At 36.6% G+C, this 22,018-nt stretch overlaps 2 protein-coding genes and 1 pseudogene across 2 annotated transcripts; 2 read left to right on the forward strand and 1 right to left on the reverse strand.

The window, feature by feature from the left end:
* Positions 1 to 464: 464 nt before the first annotated feature.
* Positions 465 to 3,348, forward strand: LOC103417877 (transcription factor SPEECHLESS-like). The gene is made up of 3 exons (XM_008356029.4): positions 465 to 1,098; positions 1,479 to 2,126; positions 2,802 to 3,348. Exons 1-3 carry the CDS (start codon positions 613 to 615, stop codon positions 2,865 to 2,867), a joined length of 1,200 nt encoding a protein of 399 aa, XP_008354251.3. The 5' UTR covers positions 465 to 612; the 3' UTR covers positions 2,868 to 3,348.
* A 1,246-nt stretch (positions 3,349 to 4,594) lies between these two features.
* On the reverse strand, positions 4,595 to 6,625 carry LOC103406579 (probable WRKY transcription factor 53). The gene is made up of 4 exons (XM_008345563.4): positions 6,497 to 6,625; positions 6,025 to 6,404; positions 5,805 to 5,933; positions 4,595 to 5,408 (listed from the first exon to the last, which is right to left on the reverse strand). Exons 2-4 carry the CDS (start codon positions 6,363 to 6,365, stop codon positions 4,835 to 4,837), a joined length of 1,044 nt encoding a protein of 347 aa, XP_008343785.3. The 5' UTR covers positions 6,366 to 6,404; positions 6,497 to 6,625; the 3' UTR covers positions 4,595 to 4,834.
* Positions 6,626 to 19,554: 12,929 nt separating this feature from the next.
* Positions 19,555 to 22,018, forward strand: LOC103445389 (RNA polymerase sigma factor sigE, chloroplastic/mitochondrial-like; annotated as a pseudogene).

Raw genomic sequence — 22,018 nt, forward strand, 5'->3', positions numbered from 1 at the left:
CTCACGTCAATATCTTACATTAACTTCTTTATAAAAATAGAAAGATAAAGAGGAAAGTGAAAGAGGAGGAGAGGGGACTGAAGGAGATTTACAGAAAATCTACTCCATGTATATATACACACACACATAATTTCTTGGGACCTGTCACCTGTGTTCCATTGGTGCCTCCCTGATTCTTGTACAAGATCCACGCAGATATAAATCTAAAAGTTGAATCAGAACCAAGAAAATTGAATAGGAATTAACCCCTCTCTCTCTCTCTCTCTATCTCTCTCTCTCTCTCTCTCACATGCACAGTACTGCAAACCAAGCAAGCCAGAACCAAAGCCAATGCATGATAAAAAAATGAAAAATAGAGAGATGATGGCGATGGTTTAGTCTCTTTCACCTGAGCCTCTCTTATTTACTTCTTTCCGTATACCTAGCTACCGCTACATATTCCATACATACTTTCTCTTGATCTTGACAATCTCTCTCTCTCTCTCTCTCTCACCATCTCTTTCCTCCTCCCTCTCCCTCACCCACGTTTGGTCCTTTCCCTTCTGTTGGCTTCTTTTTCCTTTCCTTTTGTTCTTTTTTGGCTAACCAAAGCTATATATCCAGCAACCATAGATGGCCATGGACGATCGCGACCGTTCATCTGATTTTCTCGAAGAACATGAGCAGTACTACCACGGCGATACCGATTGTAACTTAGGCACTCTGGGAGACGATCTTTTTAGCATGTTAGAGAGCTTAGATGATCATGGGTTTGGAGGAGGAGGAGGCGGGGGAATTGTGGACTTTCCTCAGCCGTCAGCTACAGCTCCATTGGAATATGAACAACTACTTGCTGTTTTTAGCGCATCACCAAAAGACTTCTCCTCCTCAGCTGATCAGACCGAGCTTGATGAAACTAACTCTGCCCCCAAAACCAAGAGACTCAAGTTCTCATCAGCTGCCACCCCCACCGCCACTGCCACCACAACAACCATGAATCCTTCAGATCAGGATGGAGGGCGGATGTCTCATACAACAGTGGAGCGCAACCGTAGAAAGCAAATGAACGACCACTTGAGTGTCTTGCGCTCTCTTATGCCTTGCTTTTATGTTAAACGAGTCAGTATCCTGTCTTATTTCTTTTATTTAGTTCTGGTGATTTTTTTTGAAATGTCAATAACAATAACAACTCTCTATTTTTTTTCTTTTTTCCGGCATATGTTTTCTTCCTTCACCATCAACCTCAAACTTGAAAAAGGTAGAAGGCCATCACTGTTGAGTATTAACTAGCTACTTGAAGCACGAAGTGATTCTTCTTATTAAATAAAATTTCCCTTGCACACCATTGGGGTGTTATTTCAGAAAAGAACAAACAAATTCTTCGCCCTTTTTTTTTTCCTTTTTTTTTTAAATATGTGTATATATGAATTGTTTAGTAGTGCAATTGTATATATATATATATATTGTACCTAATTTTTTTGTCTTGATTGATTCATCAGGGAGATCAAGCTTCAATTATTGGAGGGGTGGTTGATTACATCAATGAGCTGCAGCAAGTTCTTCAATCACTTGAAGCCAAAAAGCAACGAAAAGCATACAGCTGTGAAGTGTTAAGCAGCCCTAGGCTGCAGCAAGTTTCCAGTCCAAGGCCACCTGGTCCTTCACCATCAGTCCTCAGCCCTAGAAAGCCACCTCTCAGCCCTAGGCTCGGCGGCAGCAGCTTACCACCCATCAGCCCAAGAACTCCACAACCCACAAGCCCTTATAAGCCAACGGCAGCCAGGACAATATTGCAACAACCACAAATATTACCTGCAGCTCCTAATATTTTTGGTAATTATCTGATTTCTAGTCCAACAATGGTTGCTAGCTCATCACTTGATCCATCCCCTACTTCTTCAAGTGCTACTTCCTCCATTAATAATAGTATCGACAATCTCAACGAGCTTTTCGCCAACTCCAAGTCCGCCATTGCGGATGTGGAGGTGAAATTTTCGGGTCCAAATGTTCTTTTGAAAACAGTGTCTCCTCGGATACCTGGACAGGCTCTAAAAATCATTTCCACTCTTGAAGACCTTTCGCTAGAAATTCTCCATGTCAGTATCACCACCGCTGACGAAACCATGCTTAATTCCTTCACCATCAAGGTAATTTAATTTCATTTTCTAAATTAAATACATGATTGATTAACTTCATTGCTTTCGTTAATAAGTTACTAGTTTTAGATTTTGTTTAAAAATATTTGCTTATACCAATCCTGTCAGACTTTAGTGTTAAAAAGCTGTGCTACATTCGTTGCATGGGCTCAGCCATTGATGTGTTACATGAGACACCCACAATCTTGACAACTATTTTTAGCATTCATAGTGTTAACTACATAGAAAGACAATATAAAAGCTAAAGCAATCGATCGACTATCTAAACCTTGAGATAGTAAAATGGTAAATGACTTTTACCAGATCATATAATAGGTAAATATATGTTAGCTAGCTAGCTGCCATGGATATTATCTCACCATTGTACTATACTTACAGTAATTTCATTTCCTGTTTCACAGAAAAAACAGCTACATATATATACAAGTACTGTGTTTGATTGTACCTGAACTGAGTAATGATTTTAATGCTTGTCTACTTGAAACCCCACTAGAAGAAGAAATTGTGGAAAACTGGGTCATCGATCTTTCATTTTCAGACATTGAATATAGCTACCAAGTACAAATGTATATGTTAAAAAGGGATTGTTTTAATTAATAATGTGGTGTCTAAATTGTGATTTTACTGAAGCTAGCTGCTAATGATTGGTATGTGCTTTCTTGCTAGATTGGAATTGAATGCCAACTTAGTGCCGAGGAACTCGTTCACCAAATCCAGCAAACATTCTGCTAAATGAGTCTCTTTTATGATGCTTCGAAGTATTTTATACACTGTAATTTTTAATCGTTAAATCTTTGATCATTGTATTTTTAACCATTGATTTAACGATTAAAAGTTTCGAAATATGGAATCTTCTGGAGCACACTAAAACATCCGCCGGTAGCTATCATATTTCATCACTCGGTCAAAATTACCCCAACCGCAATCTCTCTGTTTGTCTCTCATCTCCGAATGGTGCTCTAATAAAATAGAATGTGGGAAGCCATGCATTTTTCCATATTCTTAATATAACCAATGAATTGGAGACCACTAATAACTTTGTTTTACTTTTAGCAAGCCTATCTAGGGTAACCCTTTGTAATTGTCAATTGAGCATTCTCAAGGGTCTTATTTCATGTATACATCCATGCATGAATTAAGTTCGCAATTCTTTTTATTAATTACTGAAAAAAAGCTCCATGTGGATGTGAATATATCATGAACTTTAACTTCTTCTCGCTTCAAATTATGGAAAGTATTTAATTACGAATGTTACATAATTATAAGATGAGACTTGATCACATTCTCCTACAGCTAAGTCTTACTCATTACCATGTGGTATATAACCAATTTACTTATGCTATAACACATATATTAGTTTCAAAATTATTCCATAAAGCATAAACTCATTGTCACACATATAATTTATAACATGTGAATTCATTATACATAGTGTTTACATCTTTTATTCAACTTTCTATTTTCAAAATTAAACGATGTGGATGCTAGACTACTAGTACTACAACCGTTCGTTGAGAGTATGTCAAAATTAAATGCAAGGAAGAAGAAGATGTGAAACCCTTATGTATCCATATAAAGGTCTTCGTCTATAAGTTGGACATCATTTTCCCTACTACTTAAGGAGAGATTTTTCAATGTGATCGGAACACGAGGTGGTACGCCAAATGTCATTAATTACAGAATTGGAGGGAAACTTTTTTTTCAAGTGTCTCTTCACTTGTATAATGACATTTGGCGTATGTGCCCATGTTCCGAGCACATTGAAAAATCTTTCCTACTCGAGCTAAATTCTAGTTGTAGATAGCTAGGTAGCTCATGATTATACCAACTCAGCTGGACCAAACCCTAAAGCAATAGACATATTTACCAGAACATTATAACACACATCAATATAGTGGGGCAAATTGCTATAAATTCCATTGGTTTTTTCTTGTGAGATGCCTCTTTTAGTTAACAAGCGGCATGTTTGAGGCTGGGAAACATATATTTATATTGATGGATCATTGACCACACTTCTTCAAGACAGCCAAATTCCATTTCATTTCCCCTGTAACTCGGTATATGTTAACAAAAAAGTCCAAACACCATTACTCTACATTTTTTCTTTCACCTTTTCCTATGTTTCTTCTTTTCTTCTTTTGAATTTTCCCATGGAGGAAGTAGCAAATGACTAAAAAAATATAGTTAATGGACGGATAAAATAATGTCGGTTTTAAACAGATCATGGGTATACAAATCTAAACGTAACAAAGTTTATTAGAACAATTCGTTCGCTATTCACCCTTCTACATCCGAGTTTGCATGTTCCTCCAGTTCACTTAGACTAAAATATCCCTCAAATACAAAAAGAAAAAAGAAATACTGGCCTGACCTAGCTACTATTGGGCCTTATTCAACCCAATATATGGTAAAACACAATTGTGGTTGGCCCTTACCCAAAAAAAGGTAATAGAAAAAAATCATTAAAACACATTATTCAGTTTATTTTTCTGAATAAAAATTGGGAAGAAACTACATATCAGTTTATTTTTTGTTTATGGAACATATATCAGACTACTATAACAGATGTTACATGACCGATTATTCTACACTTTCTCACAGATGCTACACACAAATATACCTAAAATTCAGAATGCTTAATTAAAATTTTGTATGCTAATCAATTTCCCCCACCTTCTGTGTTGTGGGAGCCTGTGAAATTAGGAAAAGAATCCTGGACCGTCAAATGAGAAGTTGGGAAACAACTGATCAGCCTGACCAAATGGGATATCTAAACCAACACTTGGAGAGTTGGTAGCTGAAGTTGGAGCTGAGATTATCTCTCCACTCTGAAAATTTTGGTCAACTCCAAAATCCCGCTGAGACATTGAGAAATAGTTTGTTCCTGAAGTTGTAGGTCCCGCAAATGGAGAAGAAAAACTTCCCACATAACTGTTGTTCAATGGTGAGGGACTGTTGAAGGAGGGGAACAGTTCCTCACGAGTGTCTAATCCTTCAGTAATGACTCTGAGGCCTTCCGGGAGGTTTAAGAGCGTGTGTTGTTGTGATTGTTGCTGGTTTTGTTGAGGATCCACTAGGTTATTCTGCCGTTCCGTCCTTTCGGGCTGCAACGGTGACGGGGAAGGAGGAGTACTTGTGCCGGTGGAGGCTTGTGTACATGTGTGCTTTCCTCTGTAAGTAATTTCAAAGATCGTCGGGTCTTCATCGGAACGTTGGACTTGCTTTGTGGCCAAGCAGCTTTGGACGTTTCGGTGAGTGCAGCGGTAGTAGCCTCTGCCAAGGTGAATGAATCTAATGTTTTTGTCAACGGTTCATTTGACCAGTCATAAAGGGTAATTAACAAATGGTTCAATTGACCAAGTCATACTTTCTAATGTTTACTATATATGCTCTTGTTGTAATTTAAGATAAAGGAAGGAGAAGACTTATATGAAATTGTTGAGTATTATTTCTCTGTTTGTCTCTTTCATTACATGACAATCACGTGATGAGAAAGATACGAAGAAAACGACAAAGAGAAAAATATATACATAATAAAGATAGCTAAGATTTTCTCGCATGGACTTGTTATATGTCATAGCTATCGATTAAACTATAATTGGAGCTAGTTGATTTGAAGACCTAAAGATAGATTATATATGTACGAAGAAAATCTAAAGTCCTATATACCTTGGATATTTGGCTCCAAGTATGTCCTTCTGGCCGTACTTCCTCCAACTAAATCCATCATCAAGAGGCCCCTCAAGCCCCATACCAGATGTAACTCTTATTTGTTGTGTCCACCGTGGGAGATTTTTCCTGCAACATTCATGAAAAAATAAAAATCACAACCATTTAAGATCACCTTAAGTACTAAAACATTATCATGAAAATCTCTTTCTATATTAACCTCTTCCTAGAGGAATCTTTGTTGTCATGGTCCTTGAATTCGCGGTCGGAGTCTTCACTCCGGGGACTTTCATTTAGCGAATGCGGCGGAGACTCAACCATTCGAATTGCAACATGACCTGTGGGCTGTTGTTGCTCACCTCCTGAGGCTGAGCTGCTAGAGTTCAGCATGGAAAGCGCTTTTTCGTACGAAAGTATGATCTTTTGAACCAGCAATTCCCGGGTTCCATAAGAGGAAGATGGAACGTTGAGATGGATCTGTAGCTGCCTAGCCAGATCCCTCCCTTGTGCTAGCTCATTTACAAGACTCTTTTGCTCCCAATGTATATTGCAGTTCTCCATTTGTCAGTAGCAGCACATGAGATATAGGAACGAAGTTATCTGTTAAGATTTCGGAAAACAAGAACTGGGTTTTCAATAGATTGAAGTAAAATATGTATTTTTACCAAAATCAGAGACAAAAACTACCAGACCATGAAACGGGAGACAGATTTGTGAGAAGGGTAAGTTTTTGTGTTTGGATTAGTATGTGTAATCACTGTGATTAGTGATGAGATGGGAAGAATCTGAAGGTGGAAACTTGATGAGGAATGAGAGGGAGAGGTGGTTATGGGGATTTATGGGAAGGTGTTTTTGAATCTACAGAATGTGAGGGAAAGGAATAGAGAAGTTTGACTGGGAAAATCGAAGTGGAAATTCTTCATAGGAGACCAGTCTTTGGTCATAGGAATTGGGAGGTTCAAAGTTAAGAGTATAGAGGAAGTCCAATTGCTGACCGTTTCAGCCTTCATGCGCTTTCTCCGTCCAATAAGCTAAGCTAAGCACCAAAATTATATATCTCATCATCTCATTTGGTGATTTGATGATTTAGATTAAGAGGGAAATGAAGGAAAATCGACGACTAAGCATAAAAAGGTAGGAGGGAGACCAAAATTAATCTTCAAACTTAGATCCGCGTCGTTAATACTACTATTCTACTAAAGCTAAAGCAAAGAGAGATCTTTTGAGAAAACTTAATTACAAAATTGCCTCTAAACTTTAGTGGTTGTTCCACTTTGGTCCTCAAACATTTTCTCCCGTCACATTTTGTCTCTAAAGTTTTTAAAATGTGTTGGATGACAACGTTAGTTAAGTTTAATGGTGTGGGAGAGTCATTTCGTTCTTTCTTGGCTCTATTACACCACGGTCTCAATTAGGTTAGCAACAACGCTTTTCAAACTGACACTAAATTAATCAATTGATAAGGTGTTTAATGATATTGTTAGTATCCATATAAATGATATTTCCCTCATGTTTGGCTATAGCAATAACTCAAAAATCTAAAGTCACTTGGCATCTTTGTCAATGGAACAAACCAAGGCAAAGGAAGTTGGGTGGGTTCAACCAGAAATGTTATACTTACACACAAGACTGCCCTTATTCCCGAAAACTTCACGAGGACTACTTTACGATGATGGACGACCATCCATAGGGGGTTTACAGCAGAAGGCCCTTGCAGAGAAAAGCTTTATCCTAGGGAATAGAAGATGCTCAGCTCCACACAACATAGAGATTAGTACGCTTTTTGGAAGAACATAGAATAGTAAACGAGCTAGCATGCGGAACACGACGATCATTAGAAATTCACAAGTTAGAGATGCTGTTATACACCATTTCCCAAAACTTCTCATACCAGACCAACCCACTGAAATGCAAATAGGAATCAGAAATGTGGTCAATATATGAAGAATAAAGAGATACCGTGTATATCTTGTGACACTAAAACAACCACTCAAAAAGACACGTGTTAATAAAAAGAATATTAAATCATATTCTACCGTCATGTCACTTATCGTTGATTTTCTTATAGTTAAAACTAGTTTTATGTCTTAATTTATTACTTTAAGTCCCCATTAAAAGTGACTACTCTAACCAAAATGACGTATGGAATTTGTTGGTTTTGTCCATTTTTAGCAATATGCCTAATCTCGAACATAAGTGGACATGTGCCAAGAAATAAAGAGAATTCTAGTTGTCACGTGCTACTCTGTTAACTTTTGTAACGATAAACCCTTCTATCCTTGACAAACACACTTTTCAAAAGTTTATGAGCCAATTTGAGACAAAATAAAAGGACCAATGTGGAAAACTCTTAAGAGTTTAGGGGACAAATAAGAACAAAGGAGTGACATATACATGCCATCAGCTTCAATACTTTGCTTACGTTAACGTGCAAATTGGATTGGATCTCCTGTATTCGAAGAGACAAGAAGCGCAGACTTGATAATCTAATAGTTCAATGGTTGAAAATTTGATTAATTAAGTGTAAAAATACACTCAGATTGTCAGGGAACCAGCTACTAGCTAGCGTATTTTTCGTGCCTTACTATTAGTGAAGAACGGTCGGTCATGTAACATACTTAAGCTTAATTGTAATATTTTTCCTTTAATTACATTTAATATTCATAATATTTACAGAAAGTTAAAAACTAGATAATTTCCCAACTAAGAAAAAGCAAATAGTGCAGTCTTCTGTCCTCAGTTCCCACGCGTAGAGCAAGCGAGCGTGTTGAAACCTGAAACATACATGCATGCATGCATGGTAAATTTGAACATGTTTTGTAACAAACAAGAGCACTAACTTTGCTTAGTATTTTATAAATATGGAACTTTTAGGATCGCTAATTAAGATTACACAGGGGAATGGAGTTGAATGATTAATAAAGTTCAAGTAGAATCTGTTTTTATGGATTTTTATTTTTTTATTTTTTTTATGTGGGATCTGATTGGTTCTAGTTCAACCAACACGTTCTTTAGAGCAACTCCAGTGTAGGAGCCCTCCCCCAAGACTATTCACTATTTAATCCACCTAGTGAACAGTAACTGCCCTTAATGAATAGTGCATTCCCCTGGCAATTGCCTTTTGCATCTCCACCTCTGCACTGAATAGCCCTGGCAATTGGCAATAAAATATTATTATTTTTTAATTTATAAAATAATACATAATAATTTTATTTGTAATTTTGGATAAGATTTTTAATCGTTCTCGTTGCGCCACGTTTCATTATCCGAAAGGCCAATAGCAATAAAATTTTTGTATTTATAAAATAATTCAAAAGAATTTTATTTGTTATTTCAGATAAGATTTTTAATCGTTCTCGTTGCGCCACGTGTCATTATCCGCAAAGACAATTATTGGTGATGGATTTCCGATAAGATTTTTAATCGTTGTGTCAAGGTACATGTCATTATCTGAAAAGACAATTATTGGTGATGAATTTTTGATAAGATTTTTAACCAATCACGTCATGTCACGTGTCACAATCCGATTACAATCTTTGAGGATAGATTTCCACCAAATTTTTAACAAATTGCGGCATGCCACGTGACATTATCTACAACCTAATCTTTTCTGAATCCTCTATATAATTCACCATCCATCCTCATAAATCTCACACCAATTTTCTCAAGATCTCTATCATTATTCATAGTTTTTGCTTCCTTCTTCACCAAAATCCTTATCATTATTCATAGTTTTTGTTTCATTCTTCACCAAAATCCCTATCATTATTCATAGTTTTTACTTCATTCTTACAATGTCTTCTTCTTCTTCTTCAAAGATGATGTGGGAAATCGATCAAGAAGAGGAAGAATTGTTTAACTAATCAGAAGGAATGTTCAATGTTGGGGATTGGGCCCAAAATGAGATGGAAGAGGATGACGAACGTAGACGGAGAGATGACGAATCAAGAAGGGCAGGAGCCTCACAATCCCGTCGAGTCGTCCAAGCTATGGCTCATATCTGCAGGCTCAACCGTGCTGTAAACATTGATAGAAATAGGCAACGACAAGGTCAGGAGCTCTTGGACGATTATTTTGTCCGTAACAGTGCATTCCCTGATACATACTTCCGACGTCGTTTTAGAATGGAACGACATTTGTTCAACAAAATCATGGGCGCTGTTTGCAACCATGATTCTTACTTTGTGCAAAAGCCGGATGCTTTTGGTGCTATGGGTCTCCTGCTTGAGCAAAAAATTACTGCTGCCTTGCGGATGCTTGCATATGGAGCAGCTGCAGACCAAGTGGACGAGATAACGAGGATGGGAAAATCAACCATTCTTGAGTCCCTGATGAGGTTTTGTTCGGCAATCGAATCTATCTACACCGCAGAGTACCTTCGGAGACCTACTCATATGGACTTGCAAAGGCTTCTGAAGAAAGGCGAGATGCGAGGTTTTCCAGGGATGATTGGAAGCATTGATTGTATGCACTGGACTTGGAAAAACTGTCCAAGTGCATGGCAAGGCACTTATAGGGACAGAAAAGGATCAAAAAGTATCATTTTGGATGCGATGACATCTTTTGATACATGGATTTGGCACCCCTTTTTTGGGGTTCCGAGAGCTCAAAATGACCTCAACATCCTTGCCCAATCCCCAATGTTCTACGATGTCTTGCAAGGAAAGGTACTAAAAGTCACGTATGAGGTCAACAAACATATGTACGATGGGCCATACTACCTAGTTGATGGCATTTACCCAAAGTGGTCAACATTTGTCAAAATAGTGCCACGTCCGTGAAGTACAAAGGAAAAACACTTTGCAAGATGTCAAGAGAGGTGTAGGAAGGATGTGGAGCGTTGTTTCGGTATCCTCCAAGCTCGCTATGCGATCATCAGGGGTGCTGCCAAATTGTTTGATGTAGAGTCGCTTCGATCCATCATAATGACGTGCATCATTCTTCACAACATGAATGTGGTTGAAAGTAGTTGAGAAAATATGAAATTGTGGTGTAGGGTACAAGATAATGAGAAGATATTTATAGAAAAGTAAAATCAAAATTTTTTATAATTTTTCATATTTTTTTTTTTGGATTTTTAAGAATTTTTTACATTTTTTTAAATTTTTATTCACCTAATTAATCTCTGCCGTTGGATTTAAAAAAATTTAAATTCCAACCCTCCAGATTGTGCCACGTGTCATAACGGTAACATTTTAGATTTTAAAACTGTTTTTTCTTTTCTTTTTTTTTTAAATTTACAAAGCCTAATAACGTGGACCGTTGATCGTAGATCAAACGGATGAAATTAAATGAGATTTTTAAATATTTTTTACCGTTGGAAATCCAACGGTCCATAAAATAGGACCGTTTCAATTGAACGGACATGGGGAAGCCACGTGGCTTCCCCAACGGTAACAATTAAACTGAGCACCGTGGGCCCCAGGCCTATTTTTTTGTCTGAAGACGCGCGTCCACGTGCACGTGACACGCACGCGCCTGACGAGCCCTCGGGCTCTCGGGCTGGCAATCCTCGACGGGCCTGCTCCTTGGGCCTCGCCTGTCGCTCAGGCTTCCCAACGCTGGAGGTCATCCCCCAGCAATTTGTTACTGTTTGGAGGCCTGGCCCCCGAGCAACCTCCCCCGCTAGAGGTGCTCTTAAGGTGAGTTACTAACCCAAAAGATTGAAAAGCAAATGACAGCTTTGTAACTTTTGTTTTGTTTCCTTGTACTATATATTGATATTGAAAGTTTGAAATGGAAAATGAGGTTATTAAGAGTAGGCAGTTTTGAATCAGAGTATTCTTAAGTTATATCGTAATAAATCGACGCATCATATCAATAGTTAATGGAAAAAATTTTAGTATGCATATATATAGACTAATATAGACTAAAAATTGTTGTTGATTTGATACAACAATAATAATATTTAAGAACATTACTACAATATAATAAGGTTGTTTGAGAACATTGATATAGTATATTATTTGAGAGCTTTTTCCACTTTTTCAAGTTGAGACGCTTATACTCAACATTTGCCCCAAATTTAGAGAATAAATGGCGCGTATACTAAACATTTGAACCAAATTTAGAGAATAAATGTTCATAAGAGTATAAAACAATAACATATGGTTGCTAAATTGCAAGAAATTAAACTGTATATCAATACCATATGGTAATTAAAATCACTAATCATATTTAAGATTAAGAACATGCATGTTGGTCTAAAACGTGTACCTTTGTACGACTTTCTCATTTGGTAGTTAAAATCCAATTTCAAGCTATTTTGACATGATGGTACAGCATGACTATGACAATATACTAAAATTCAGTAAACGTAAGACCTTAAACTTCCTTTTTAATTGTTTAATGTATATTAATTCCACTCATGAGTGTCATGAATTTTTCTTCAACTGATGATGTATATACATAATATACATGACCAATATGCTGATTAGATTTAGAAATATTGTTCATTAATAATTGATCATGGCAAACATTATTATATCCTCATAGTTATGATTAGTATTTCTAAATTGAACTCCATGTATTTCAACGATCCGAACCGTTATTTTTAGATCTTCCTTCAAAGATCATATCTACCAACAAACACCAAAATCTAAAAATATATAACTGTTGGATTAAGGGTTTAGGGTTTTTTTGTAGAATCATATTCGTTTATTTATTTTTTTTCACTACAAATGAATGTCTTAGTGGTTTTGAATTTGTCTAATTTTTTGCAAGAATTATTTATGAATGGTGGTCTAAAAGATACGCAGTTCGAATCATTAAAATACATTACAGAGTGAGCTCCACAAAAATATATGTCAAAAGTTGTGTAAAAATAGCAGTGTCACGGATTTGACCCACATTTATAGATGGAGTAATGCTAGGGGAGACTAAATTTTGTAAAATAAATGACATAGAAATTGATGATTTGATTATTACTTCAGTGTTGACAACTACTCATTTTTATTAGTGAGACGTATTATTTAATTTGCAGATTTTTTTAACAATTCCTAGTATTACCCCCACACACACATATGTATATATATATACGCTGAGTCATTCAAAACATAAATTGGACCGAGTCAAAAAGTTCAATTATTGGCATAAAACTGACTCCACAAGAGCAAAAGGTGATGCCACGAAATGGGAGAGAAATTGCAGCGTACATATATATTTGATGTTTCTAGTTGGTACGTAGGTGTAGCCGCAAAATTATGTTCATGTTCAAACGTTCTACTTCTAGATGAATGCTGATTATGTTCACTTCATTTGTCCAAGTTGCTGACCAGAAACCAAAAGCTTTAGCCGTGTGGAAATGGTAGGACCGCAATGTGACTTTTCCAATACCTTTCTATAAAAAATTTGTGTCCAAGGGGACTTCATGATCATGAACATATTACGTAACTTTTAATAATTCTTATGGGGAAGATAAAAAAGTAATGAGACCAGCAATATGATACAGGTCAATACTAATTAATGAGCCATAACAAAGAGAGATTTTTTAATGTGATCGTTATACGAGGTGGTACATTACGTGTCTCAATATAAATGGTAGGTTATATGTGTTAAAAAGTTAATAACTTAATAGGGGTGTAGTCAAACTTGAATTTGAAAGGATTTTAAAAAATTTTAAAAGGGAAAATTAGGTTCACATCATTCTTTTTGTTACTCCATAGATTAAAATCCTATTCATTTTCAATTTTTGATCAAGGTCATTCGGTATTAATAACATCATTAATTATTTGAATAATAATTTTTTTAAATATATTCTTTTAATGTTAAAAATGTTACAATTAGTATATTTATATTTATGGCTAAATTTTTTATCATATATTTTTATTTTTAGTTTGTACCTATTTTTAATTTGCAAATATTTTTTAATTTGTACCAATTTTCTTTTCATTTTTAATTTGTACCCATATATTAGTTTCTTTTTGTGCCCATATTTTTTAAAGTTTTATTTGTGTTTGTACCCATGTGTATACCGTCACGTGACATTGTATATTTAATCAATGATAGAAAAATTACATATGGTATATTTATGTTTTATGCCTGAACTTTGTATCATATATTTATATTTTTAGTTTGTACCCACCTTTAATTTGCAACATTTGTTTTTAAATTTTTAGTATTTTCTTTTTTAGTTTTATTTTGTACCCATGTATTAATTTCCTTTAGCGCCTATATTTTTAAAAATTCATTTGTATTCATAATTTTTAATTTTTTATCTGTACCCTAATTTATTTTTAATGTACACATTCTTCTTTATTAATGTACCACTTTGTTATATTTGAAATGTGCCAATTTTTTTAACACTATGGATACATTCTTTTGCCATGTATTATTTCTTATTTTTACATAGTTTTTATCCATTTATTCAATCAAAATGTTTGAATTTATTTATTGTAACCGTTTCTAATAGTATTATAATGAGGGATTTTAAATTTATAGGATTATAAATCTCATAAAATATTAAACAATTAATGTTAAAACTATAAAAATATTTATATTAATAGTAATACAATGAGGTGTACAAAGTCAAGGGACCTTGATCAAACTTTGAATACTATTAAGGTTTTAATCAAAGAATGTTAAGGATTAGGGACCGCATCCAAAATATCTCATTTTAAAATCATAGTGTAGTCAACTAATGGATTTTAATAGATTTTAAGGATCCATGTAAATCTAGGTGTAGTCAATGAAGATTTTAATAGTTAGTTTTAAAGTCCATCCAAATTTAGATGTATTCAAAAATTAAAGATTTTGTAGGATTTCATTAAGTTGTGGATTTTGTAGGATTTAAGAGGAGGAAGTATATATAACAAAAACCAAATAGAATCCTACCTCACACCATAGGAATTCAAATCCTAGTTGAGCGACTCCTCTTCTTCTCATTGCCAGCCACTTTCTTTGCTTTATCTTCTTCCTTCATTTTTGCAATATTTTCTTCAATTTTTGTTGTTGGGTTGCATCATTTTATGCGATTTTTTCTTCAATTTTTTGTTGTTGGGTCGCAATCTTTCTTCATGTCCACAATGTTTTCGCTGTTGTTGGACCCTCATGCTAATTGCTGCTATGTGTGCAGCATGGGTTCATGTATGAATAACGTGACAACGAATGAATTCGTTTCTTCATGTCTGCTTATTTATGCTTTTTTTTTTTTGGTACCATAAATGAATTCATTTCATTAATAAATATTAAGAATAAATAAGGTGAAGACGAAAGGGATAAGAATAAAGTGAGGGAGGAAGTAGGATTGGAAATGGGTGCACTAGGGATCTTTGAGGAGTTGGGTTTATGTGATAATCTTGACTTCTTTTTTTCGGCTCCAAGGGATGCAGATCCAGATCATGAACAACTTCATTTGATTAAATTTATGACCTAGATACATTTATCATCATTTGATTGATTTGATGATTAAGATTCAACGTTACAAAATCTTTCAAAATCTATAGAAATCTGTATAATCCTATGAAATCCATCACATATCAAAATCTATTAAAATTCTCTCAAATCCAAGTTTGACTACACCCCCCTAAGAATTAAAAATTTTCACCACTTACATAAAAACACGTAATGTATTATCCGTGTTCCCGTCACAACTAAAAATTTCTTTGATAACAGGGCAATCTCACTGGATACAGCTCCCCCATCATTGTCAAGAGTTTAAATATGTTCACAACTTCAAAACATAGGATCTTTAATTATATACCTCGATCGATTTTATGATATGCATGTCGTATGACTATTTCCCAGATATTTACAAATGATGTATGATCTCGAGTAACAAGTAATTAACTAGCCAGGCCAATATGTATAAGTTACTCCATTAATAAGTAATAAGAACTGTTATATATTTACGATGATGCAGTAAAAGTAACATAAGAAAAAATAGGATGAAAGTGAAGTTAAGGTTTCGTTTGGATCCGATTTAACACCATTGGTCCAAGCAATCGAGGCCGTTGAGAGAGCTAGCTCCTAACCGTTGGATGGAAAATGAAGATAGTTTTGTTATTATGATCATTATCGTAATAATTATTTTTCAATATGATTCATTTTCTTTATACGACGGGATAAGTGGGATTCTCATTACCTCCAATGAAGGCAACAACAACAGAGTTCAAATTAATTGAGGTTATATGATTCTATCTTGCATACAGAACTGCGTGGAGCAATTCTACAAGGATGTAATGGGATGATCAGTATGATGAGATGCCGTGCATGTGAAAGTCTCTCAAATATCTACTATATATATATATATAGTAGGCCTGCATGCCTATGCGGCTATGCCGTGTGTACGAAAGTCTCCCAAATATCTATTATATTATTATATATATCACTATCTGGTCAGATGATGTGATAAGTCTTGATAGGCTTTTGATTTGTTTGAGAAAGCACGACAGTCTGAAGGATAGCCATCTGATATGGATCAAATTTCTTTTCACAAGTTTGAGTTGCAGTTTGACTTTACAAATACTGTCAGACCTTACCGAGCAGAAAATATGAACACTATAAATACAAGGCTCGGTGCAATGTTGAAAAGACCTCTAATTCAACACAGAACTGCCCTGCGCAAATTCTCTCAACAACTTTGAGATTTTTTTCTTTTTTCTTTTCGCCGACACACCTTCAGTTTGGATAAACAGCACTGTGGAGGCAACCGGTGATATCAGTTGGCATAAACAGCATTGTCGCCGTAGAATCAGCCGATCTCGTAGCATCTTCAGTTAGCATAAACAGCACTGCGTCGAGGCCGACTGGTTACCTATCCAAGTCTCGGTCAAGAAGGATTTCCGAATCTTTGTTGGTCGAGGTCATCTCATCAGCATTCTCGGCGAAGTGAGGTGTTACGAGTTACTACATTCGGCACATTGGAAGCCGAACATATTGAACTTCGCTAAGTTAGCAGCCTTGTCTTCAGGCTCTAAAACCCGAAGGCTGAGACAAGTTCCTTCCTCGGCCACAATCGTAAGACGCAGAAGTCAGCCACACATCCAACGCAACATCAACATATTTTACTCCTCGGCCGACGAGTTGGCACGCCCCGCACACAATCGAAGGACGTAGTTAGCTTATAGATTACTCGGCCTGCGCGCCACGTAAACTTGGTAGTTTTTAGGGTCAACAGGTTCACAAGTCAGAGCTCAAAGAAACGAATTCAAACTGAAGATGTCATAGAGATATAGCCGGGGTCTCTGTCATCTGAAAACGTACGTAAATGTTAAAATTTGGCTCTTGAAGATTGGTGATTGGTTTGCTAATAACAAGGAATGATTGAGAAATAATCTGCACTCGGCAGACCGGTGACCTAATCACTAATAGGATTTGGCCAAAGCATTCTCTTTCTGCCAACGGTGGAAAGTATAATTTTATATACGTACGGAGTAATGATATTCATACCATGTTTTTATATTATATTTCTATACCACTTTAGGTGGCATCTGATGTCGAGAACCACATCATTTGAAAAATTTACAAAACCCAAGGAAAAAAAGGAGAAAGACTCCATGTATATCACAATTATCATTTAATTAACTAGTTTTTCTTAATTATTAGTTTATTAAATAATGAACTAAATTTAAAAATCTGATTAATTCAAATGATGTGACTATCCACATCAAATGCCACCTAAAGTGGTATGAAAATATGGTATAAAAACATGGTATGAATAACATTACTCATACGTACATGATTTGAACTCCAGGATAAATGCCTGTGTTCGTAAGTACATATTAATTCTAATGTGATTCCTGTATTGTTTGGTTAGAGTATGCTGTGGATTTGATCTCCAAATTATTAAGGAAAAATAATTCCTTCAACTATTTTTGACAGTCATCACAACTTCAGCTTCTTTTGCGTCACAAATCACATCCCTCTCAGGACGCATGGTTTCAATAGTCAGGATTAGAGTCTTCTACATAGTGGCTAAGAGGGAAACTCTTCTTTCTTCAGCATAGCGCTTTGAGAAAACACTCAGGCCCATTGCTTTCACAACACTTTCAGCAAACTTCGGCGCAAGCATTCAGATCCGTGAGCAGGTCAGAACTGAGCAGCGAGCATATCTTAGAAAATTGGGAACTTTAATGAAAAGCTTCCGGTACTGTTCATTTTAATGAAAAACCACATTTATACACTAAAAAGTCAATCCTGGTACTATTCACTTTACCCTTTATTTTGTCTTTATCGTTAAAACTCAAAATTTTCAAGCCCTTTTCATTAATTTTCCTCAGAAAATTCTTCGGACGCAGACTCTTTGGATTCCTCACAACTACCCTAGGGGAGCAGTTTCCTCTTTCTCACCAGGCAGTATATACCAAAGACCACCAACATTTATGTAGGTCCCACAAACTACAAACAAAGGAACCGGATCCCCTCCGGATCCTTGTAAACTGAGCCTCTTGACCAAGGGATTCAGACCGTTGAAATTTTATCTAACGGGTACAATTATTATAACTTTTAGAGGGACCCCCTGTTTGTAGCCGTTGGATCAAACTTCAACGGCCCGGATCCTTTGGTCAGGAGGCTCAATTTCAAAGGGTTCGGAGGGGATCTGGTTCCACAAACAAATACACCCCGTCCAATAGTAACCTGCCCATGTGTCACCAACTTCATCCACAACTCTCCACAGAGGAACCGGATCCCCTCTGGACCCAAATAAACTAAGCTTAAGAATCAAAGGATCCGGACCGTTGAAATTTGATCCAACGATTACAATTATTATAACTTTTAGAGGGGTCCTCTGTTTGTAGTCATTTGATCAAATTTCAACGGTTCAGATCCTTTGCTCAGGAGGCTTAATTTATTTGGGTTCGGAGGGGATCTGGTTCCCTCCACAGATATCCTGTGGTCCAATCACAACCGGCCACGCCAGAGCTTCACAAACACCATCCTCCGCTCAAAAACAACCACACACCGTAGTTAATATTACCCGGGTCTATACGACCTACGTGTCCACGTATCTGCCGTCGATGTTAGAGTACCAGACTCCGGACCGTTGGTTCGGCTTACTTATTAATTTCTGGACACCGTATTTCCCGCATTTACGTTGTCACTTCTAAAGCTTCGAACTTTTTCGTTACCAAAAAAAAGTCTGGAACTTTCTTAAACTCTTACTCCTGAAATTCTCCGAAATTATTGTCATCGGATCAGTCGAGCATTGTTTTATGCAAAAGAGGTATGATTCTCTGCAACTCAGCTCTCGATAGCAGTTGGAATGTGTTTGTTTCCCGAGAAAATTATATATAAAGAATTGTGCTTCATGACCAGTAATGTTCTGAAATTTTAGTTGTCTAATTTCCCCTTTTTTCCATTGCGAGAATTATTTTATTGCTCTACTGATAATTTACAGGCTTCTTAGTTCTTAATTTTCAATTTTCTATGAATTTTGGAGGGTGTTAAATATTAATCATACAGTACAGAATCAATGGGATTTAAGAGTTGGGATTGATGAAGACAACCAGACCAATTTAGTTTAGTATGTAGTTTTATTTTTATCATAACTTATAAGCTTCAGAATTAGAGACATTGGAAATGGCGTTAAGTGTATGTAGTCACATTGGATAGAGCGCAAAGTGCTTCTTTTATGCACATGAGTTAGAATTTTCCTTCTGCACTATAGATCAACTTAAAGAAGAGTATCGCTTGTATAAAAGAAATGGAGAGATCAGAATTGGAAATTAAGAACTTGAGATAATTTTGCATATTTGTATATTTTGAAATAATTGTATATGTGCAATTGTACTAGACGGGGAAGGGCTAAAATATGGCTACATTTCTTTATATGTGCTTGCAGAGTTTGTGCACAAATAAAGCTGTCAACCTCATCGCTTCGACTATTTCTGAGGCAACTTGGCATGGGGTTGTGACAGTTTCAACCTCACCGGCAGGGACTCCGTTACGATTGAGCACAAAATCGACAAGTCAGAGATCTACATTCAGAAAGCCGTTGATAGTTGCATTTGAAACAGATGAATCCAATAAGACGGCATTGGTTGCACCCCAGGTAAAAATACCTTTGCCTATAGAAGCACCAAAACAGGCTAGGGAAAGCTAGAAAACTCGCGAAAAGTGTGAAACCTACCGCTACTGATGAAGCTGCTCCGTGTACTACTTTGGAAGTGGATTACAATGAAACAGCTGCCAAGCTGGAAAACTTGTACAAGTGTAGCCCCGAGATTGGAGCTGATTCGGATGTGGAGGATGCAGACGGCTTGATGAGGAGGGATCGGAAAAAGAGGAAGAAGACGAGCAAAGGTGATCATGAGAAAGAAGAGAAGAGAACAAGTGGTAATGTGGCTAGGAGCAAGACAAAGAATGCTAGAAGATTGAATCTTGATAAAAGGGTTGTATTGAAATGGAATAAGGATGAGAAAGTGGCTGCTTTAGTAGTTTGAAAGAGGAAAGATCAAAAGAACGAAAATGAGAAGATCGAGGCGCTGGTTAGGGAGTATTCGGCTTCAACTGATCTGGTCAGTTTGGAATGGAAAAAGATGAAGATTCCTCCGGTTCTAACTTCTTCAGAGCATGCTTGGTTGTTTAAGCTAATGCAACCTATGAAGGTGAGCCTTCTCAAATTTCCGTTTTCTGGCTGTAGTCTTGAAAATTGTCTTGTGTGTTGCGGAATTGTTCCCTTGTTGTGTTGTGTGGGATGTATTTTGCTGTTAAATAATTACATTTCATGATCCAGTGTCTTCATGAAGTGAGAGAGAAATTACAAAAGGATTTGGGGACAAAACCAACTAACGGCAAATTGGCTGAGGCGACAAATATGAGTGTGGTTCAAGTGAAAAAACATTTCGAAGTTGGTCGAGCTGCACGAAACAAGCTCATCAAGGCAAGCATTGTCTGGCTTAAGCCTTCAATACTGATTATATTAGTTTTAAATGTGAAGCAGAGAAACTGGTAATGCTGATATTTCTTTCAGCACAATCTCCGACTCGTGTTATTTGTCATTAATAAATCTTTTCAAGATTTTGCAAATGGTCCAAAATTTCAAGACCTCTGCCAGGCAGGAGTGAGGGGGCTTATTACGGCAATTGATCGCTTTGAACCAAAAAAGAGTTTTCAGATTTCCACATATGGTCTGTTCTGGATCAGGCATGCCATCATACGTTCCATGACAGTCTCAAGCTTTACTCGTGTTTCATTTGGCCTTGAGTCGGTAAGCATTTTTTTTACCTAAGCTAGGTCAGGGCTATAATTTTTCAGGACAGTATAATCATTGACATGAATCCTTTGACAACAATAGTACATAAGCATGGAAATTGGCGGTCTTAGCTCACAGAGATGAGGGTCCTAGACTTTGGCTATAAAGTTGGACTCGGTAAGTTTTTGTGATAGAAGAGGAAATGAATGGCAGCGTTATCTTTCTAGGAACTTTACTTGCTTAAGCGAATGGCAGCGTCGTAGAATGCAAGTTTCAAGTAATGAAAACTTATGCAGGTTAGGGCGGAAATCCAAAAGGCCAGCTCAAAAGAATGCCAACTGATGAAGACATAATCGAAAAAGTTGGAATTTCCCGAGAGGTATCATGAAGTAATGAGGGCCTCAAAGCCTGTTCTCTCTCTTCATTCAAGGCATGCAACTACACGAGAGGAGTATATTAACGGTAGTACTGATATTGATGGTGTTAAAGGTGATAACCGGCGGAAACCTGCTCTTCTCAGGCTTGCTATTGATGATGTGGTACTTATCCTCTCCTAAAACCTCAGATTCATACTTCACTGCTTTCTGCGCTTGAAAATGACATCAATAGGATTATTATAAGCTACATTTTTTCAATTACGCTAATCCTTTCTATGCATATTCTCTCCCAGCTTGATTCCCTGAAGCCGAAGGAAAAGCTTGGTGATCAGACACACAGAGATACGGGCTTGATGGTAAGGGTGATAGAACATTAGGAGAGATTGCTGGCAACTTAAATATTTCACGAGAAATGGTTCCAAAGCATGAAGTTAAGGCTCTCATGAAGCTCAAACATCCAGCTCGGGTATATTTCACGAGAAATGGTTCGAAAGCATGAAGTTAAGGCTCTCATGAAGCTCAAACATCCAGCTCGAGTAGAATATCTTCGCAGATACGTAGTCTATGTAAGAATATGAACATGAGTTTTCGGTGAACTGTTATTAGCTATTTGGACCAATTAGTATAAGAAAGCCTTATAGGAAGATGAGTGTGAGTTCTTGTTGATGGAGGAGTCTATCATAGTGGTGAACTGATGTGGATTA

Source organism: Malus domestica, chromosome 01 (assembly GCF_042453785.1).
Source record: "Malus domestica chromosome 01, GDT2T_hap1".
Classification (NCBI taxonomy): Eukaryota; Viridiplantae; Streptophyta; class Magnoliopsida; order Rosales; family Rosaceae; genus Malus; species Malus domestica.

Coding starts and splice junctions, on each gene's coding strand:
- LOC103417877 (XM_008356029.4), top strand. CDS start 613: ATGGCCATGGACGATCGCGACCGTTCATCTGATTTTCTCGAAGAACAT. Junction 1,099..1,478: donor CTTGCTTTTATGTTAAACGA/GTCAGTATCCTG, acceptor TTGATTCATCAG/GGAGATCAAGCTTCAATTAT. Junction 2,127..2,801: donor TTAATTCCTTCACCATCAAG/GTAATTTAATTT, acceptor CTTTCTTGCTAG/ATTGGAATTGAATGCCAACT.
- LOC103406579 (XM_008345563.4), bottom strand. CDS start 6,365: ATGGAGAACTGCAATATACATTGGGAGCAAAAGAGTCTTGTAAATGAG. Junction 5,934..6,024: donor AAAGATTCCTCTAGGAAGAG/GTTAATATAGAA, acceptor TGAATGTTGCAG/GAAAAATCTCCCACGGTGGA. Junction 5,409..5,804: donor CTTGGAGCCAAATATCCAAG/GTATATAGGACT, acceptor TCACCTTGGCAG/AGGCTACTACCGCTGCACTC.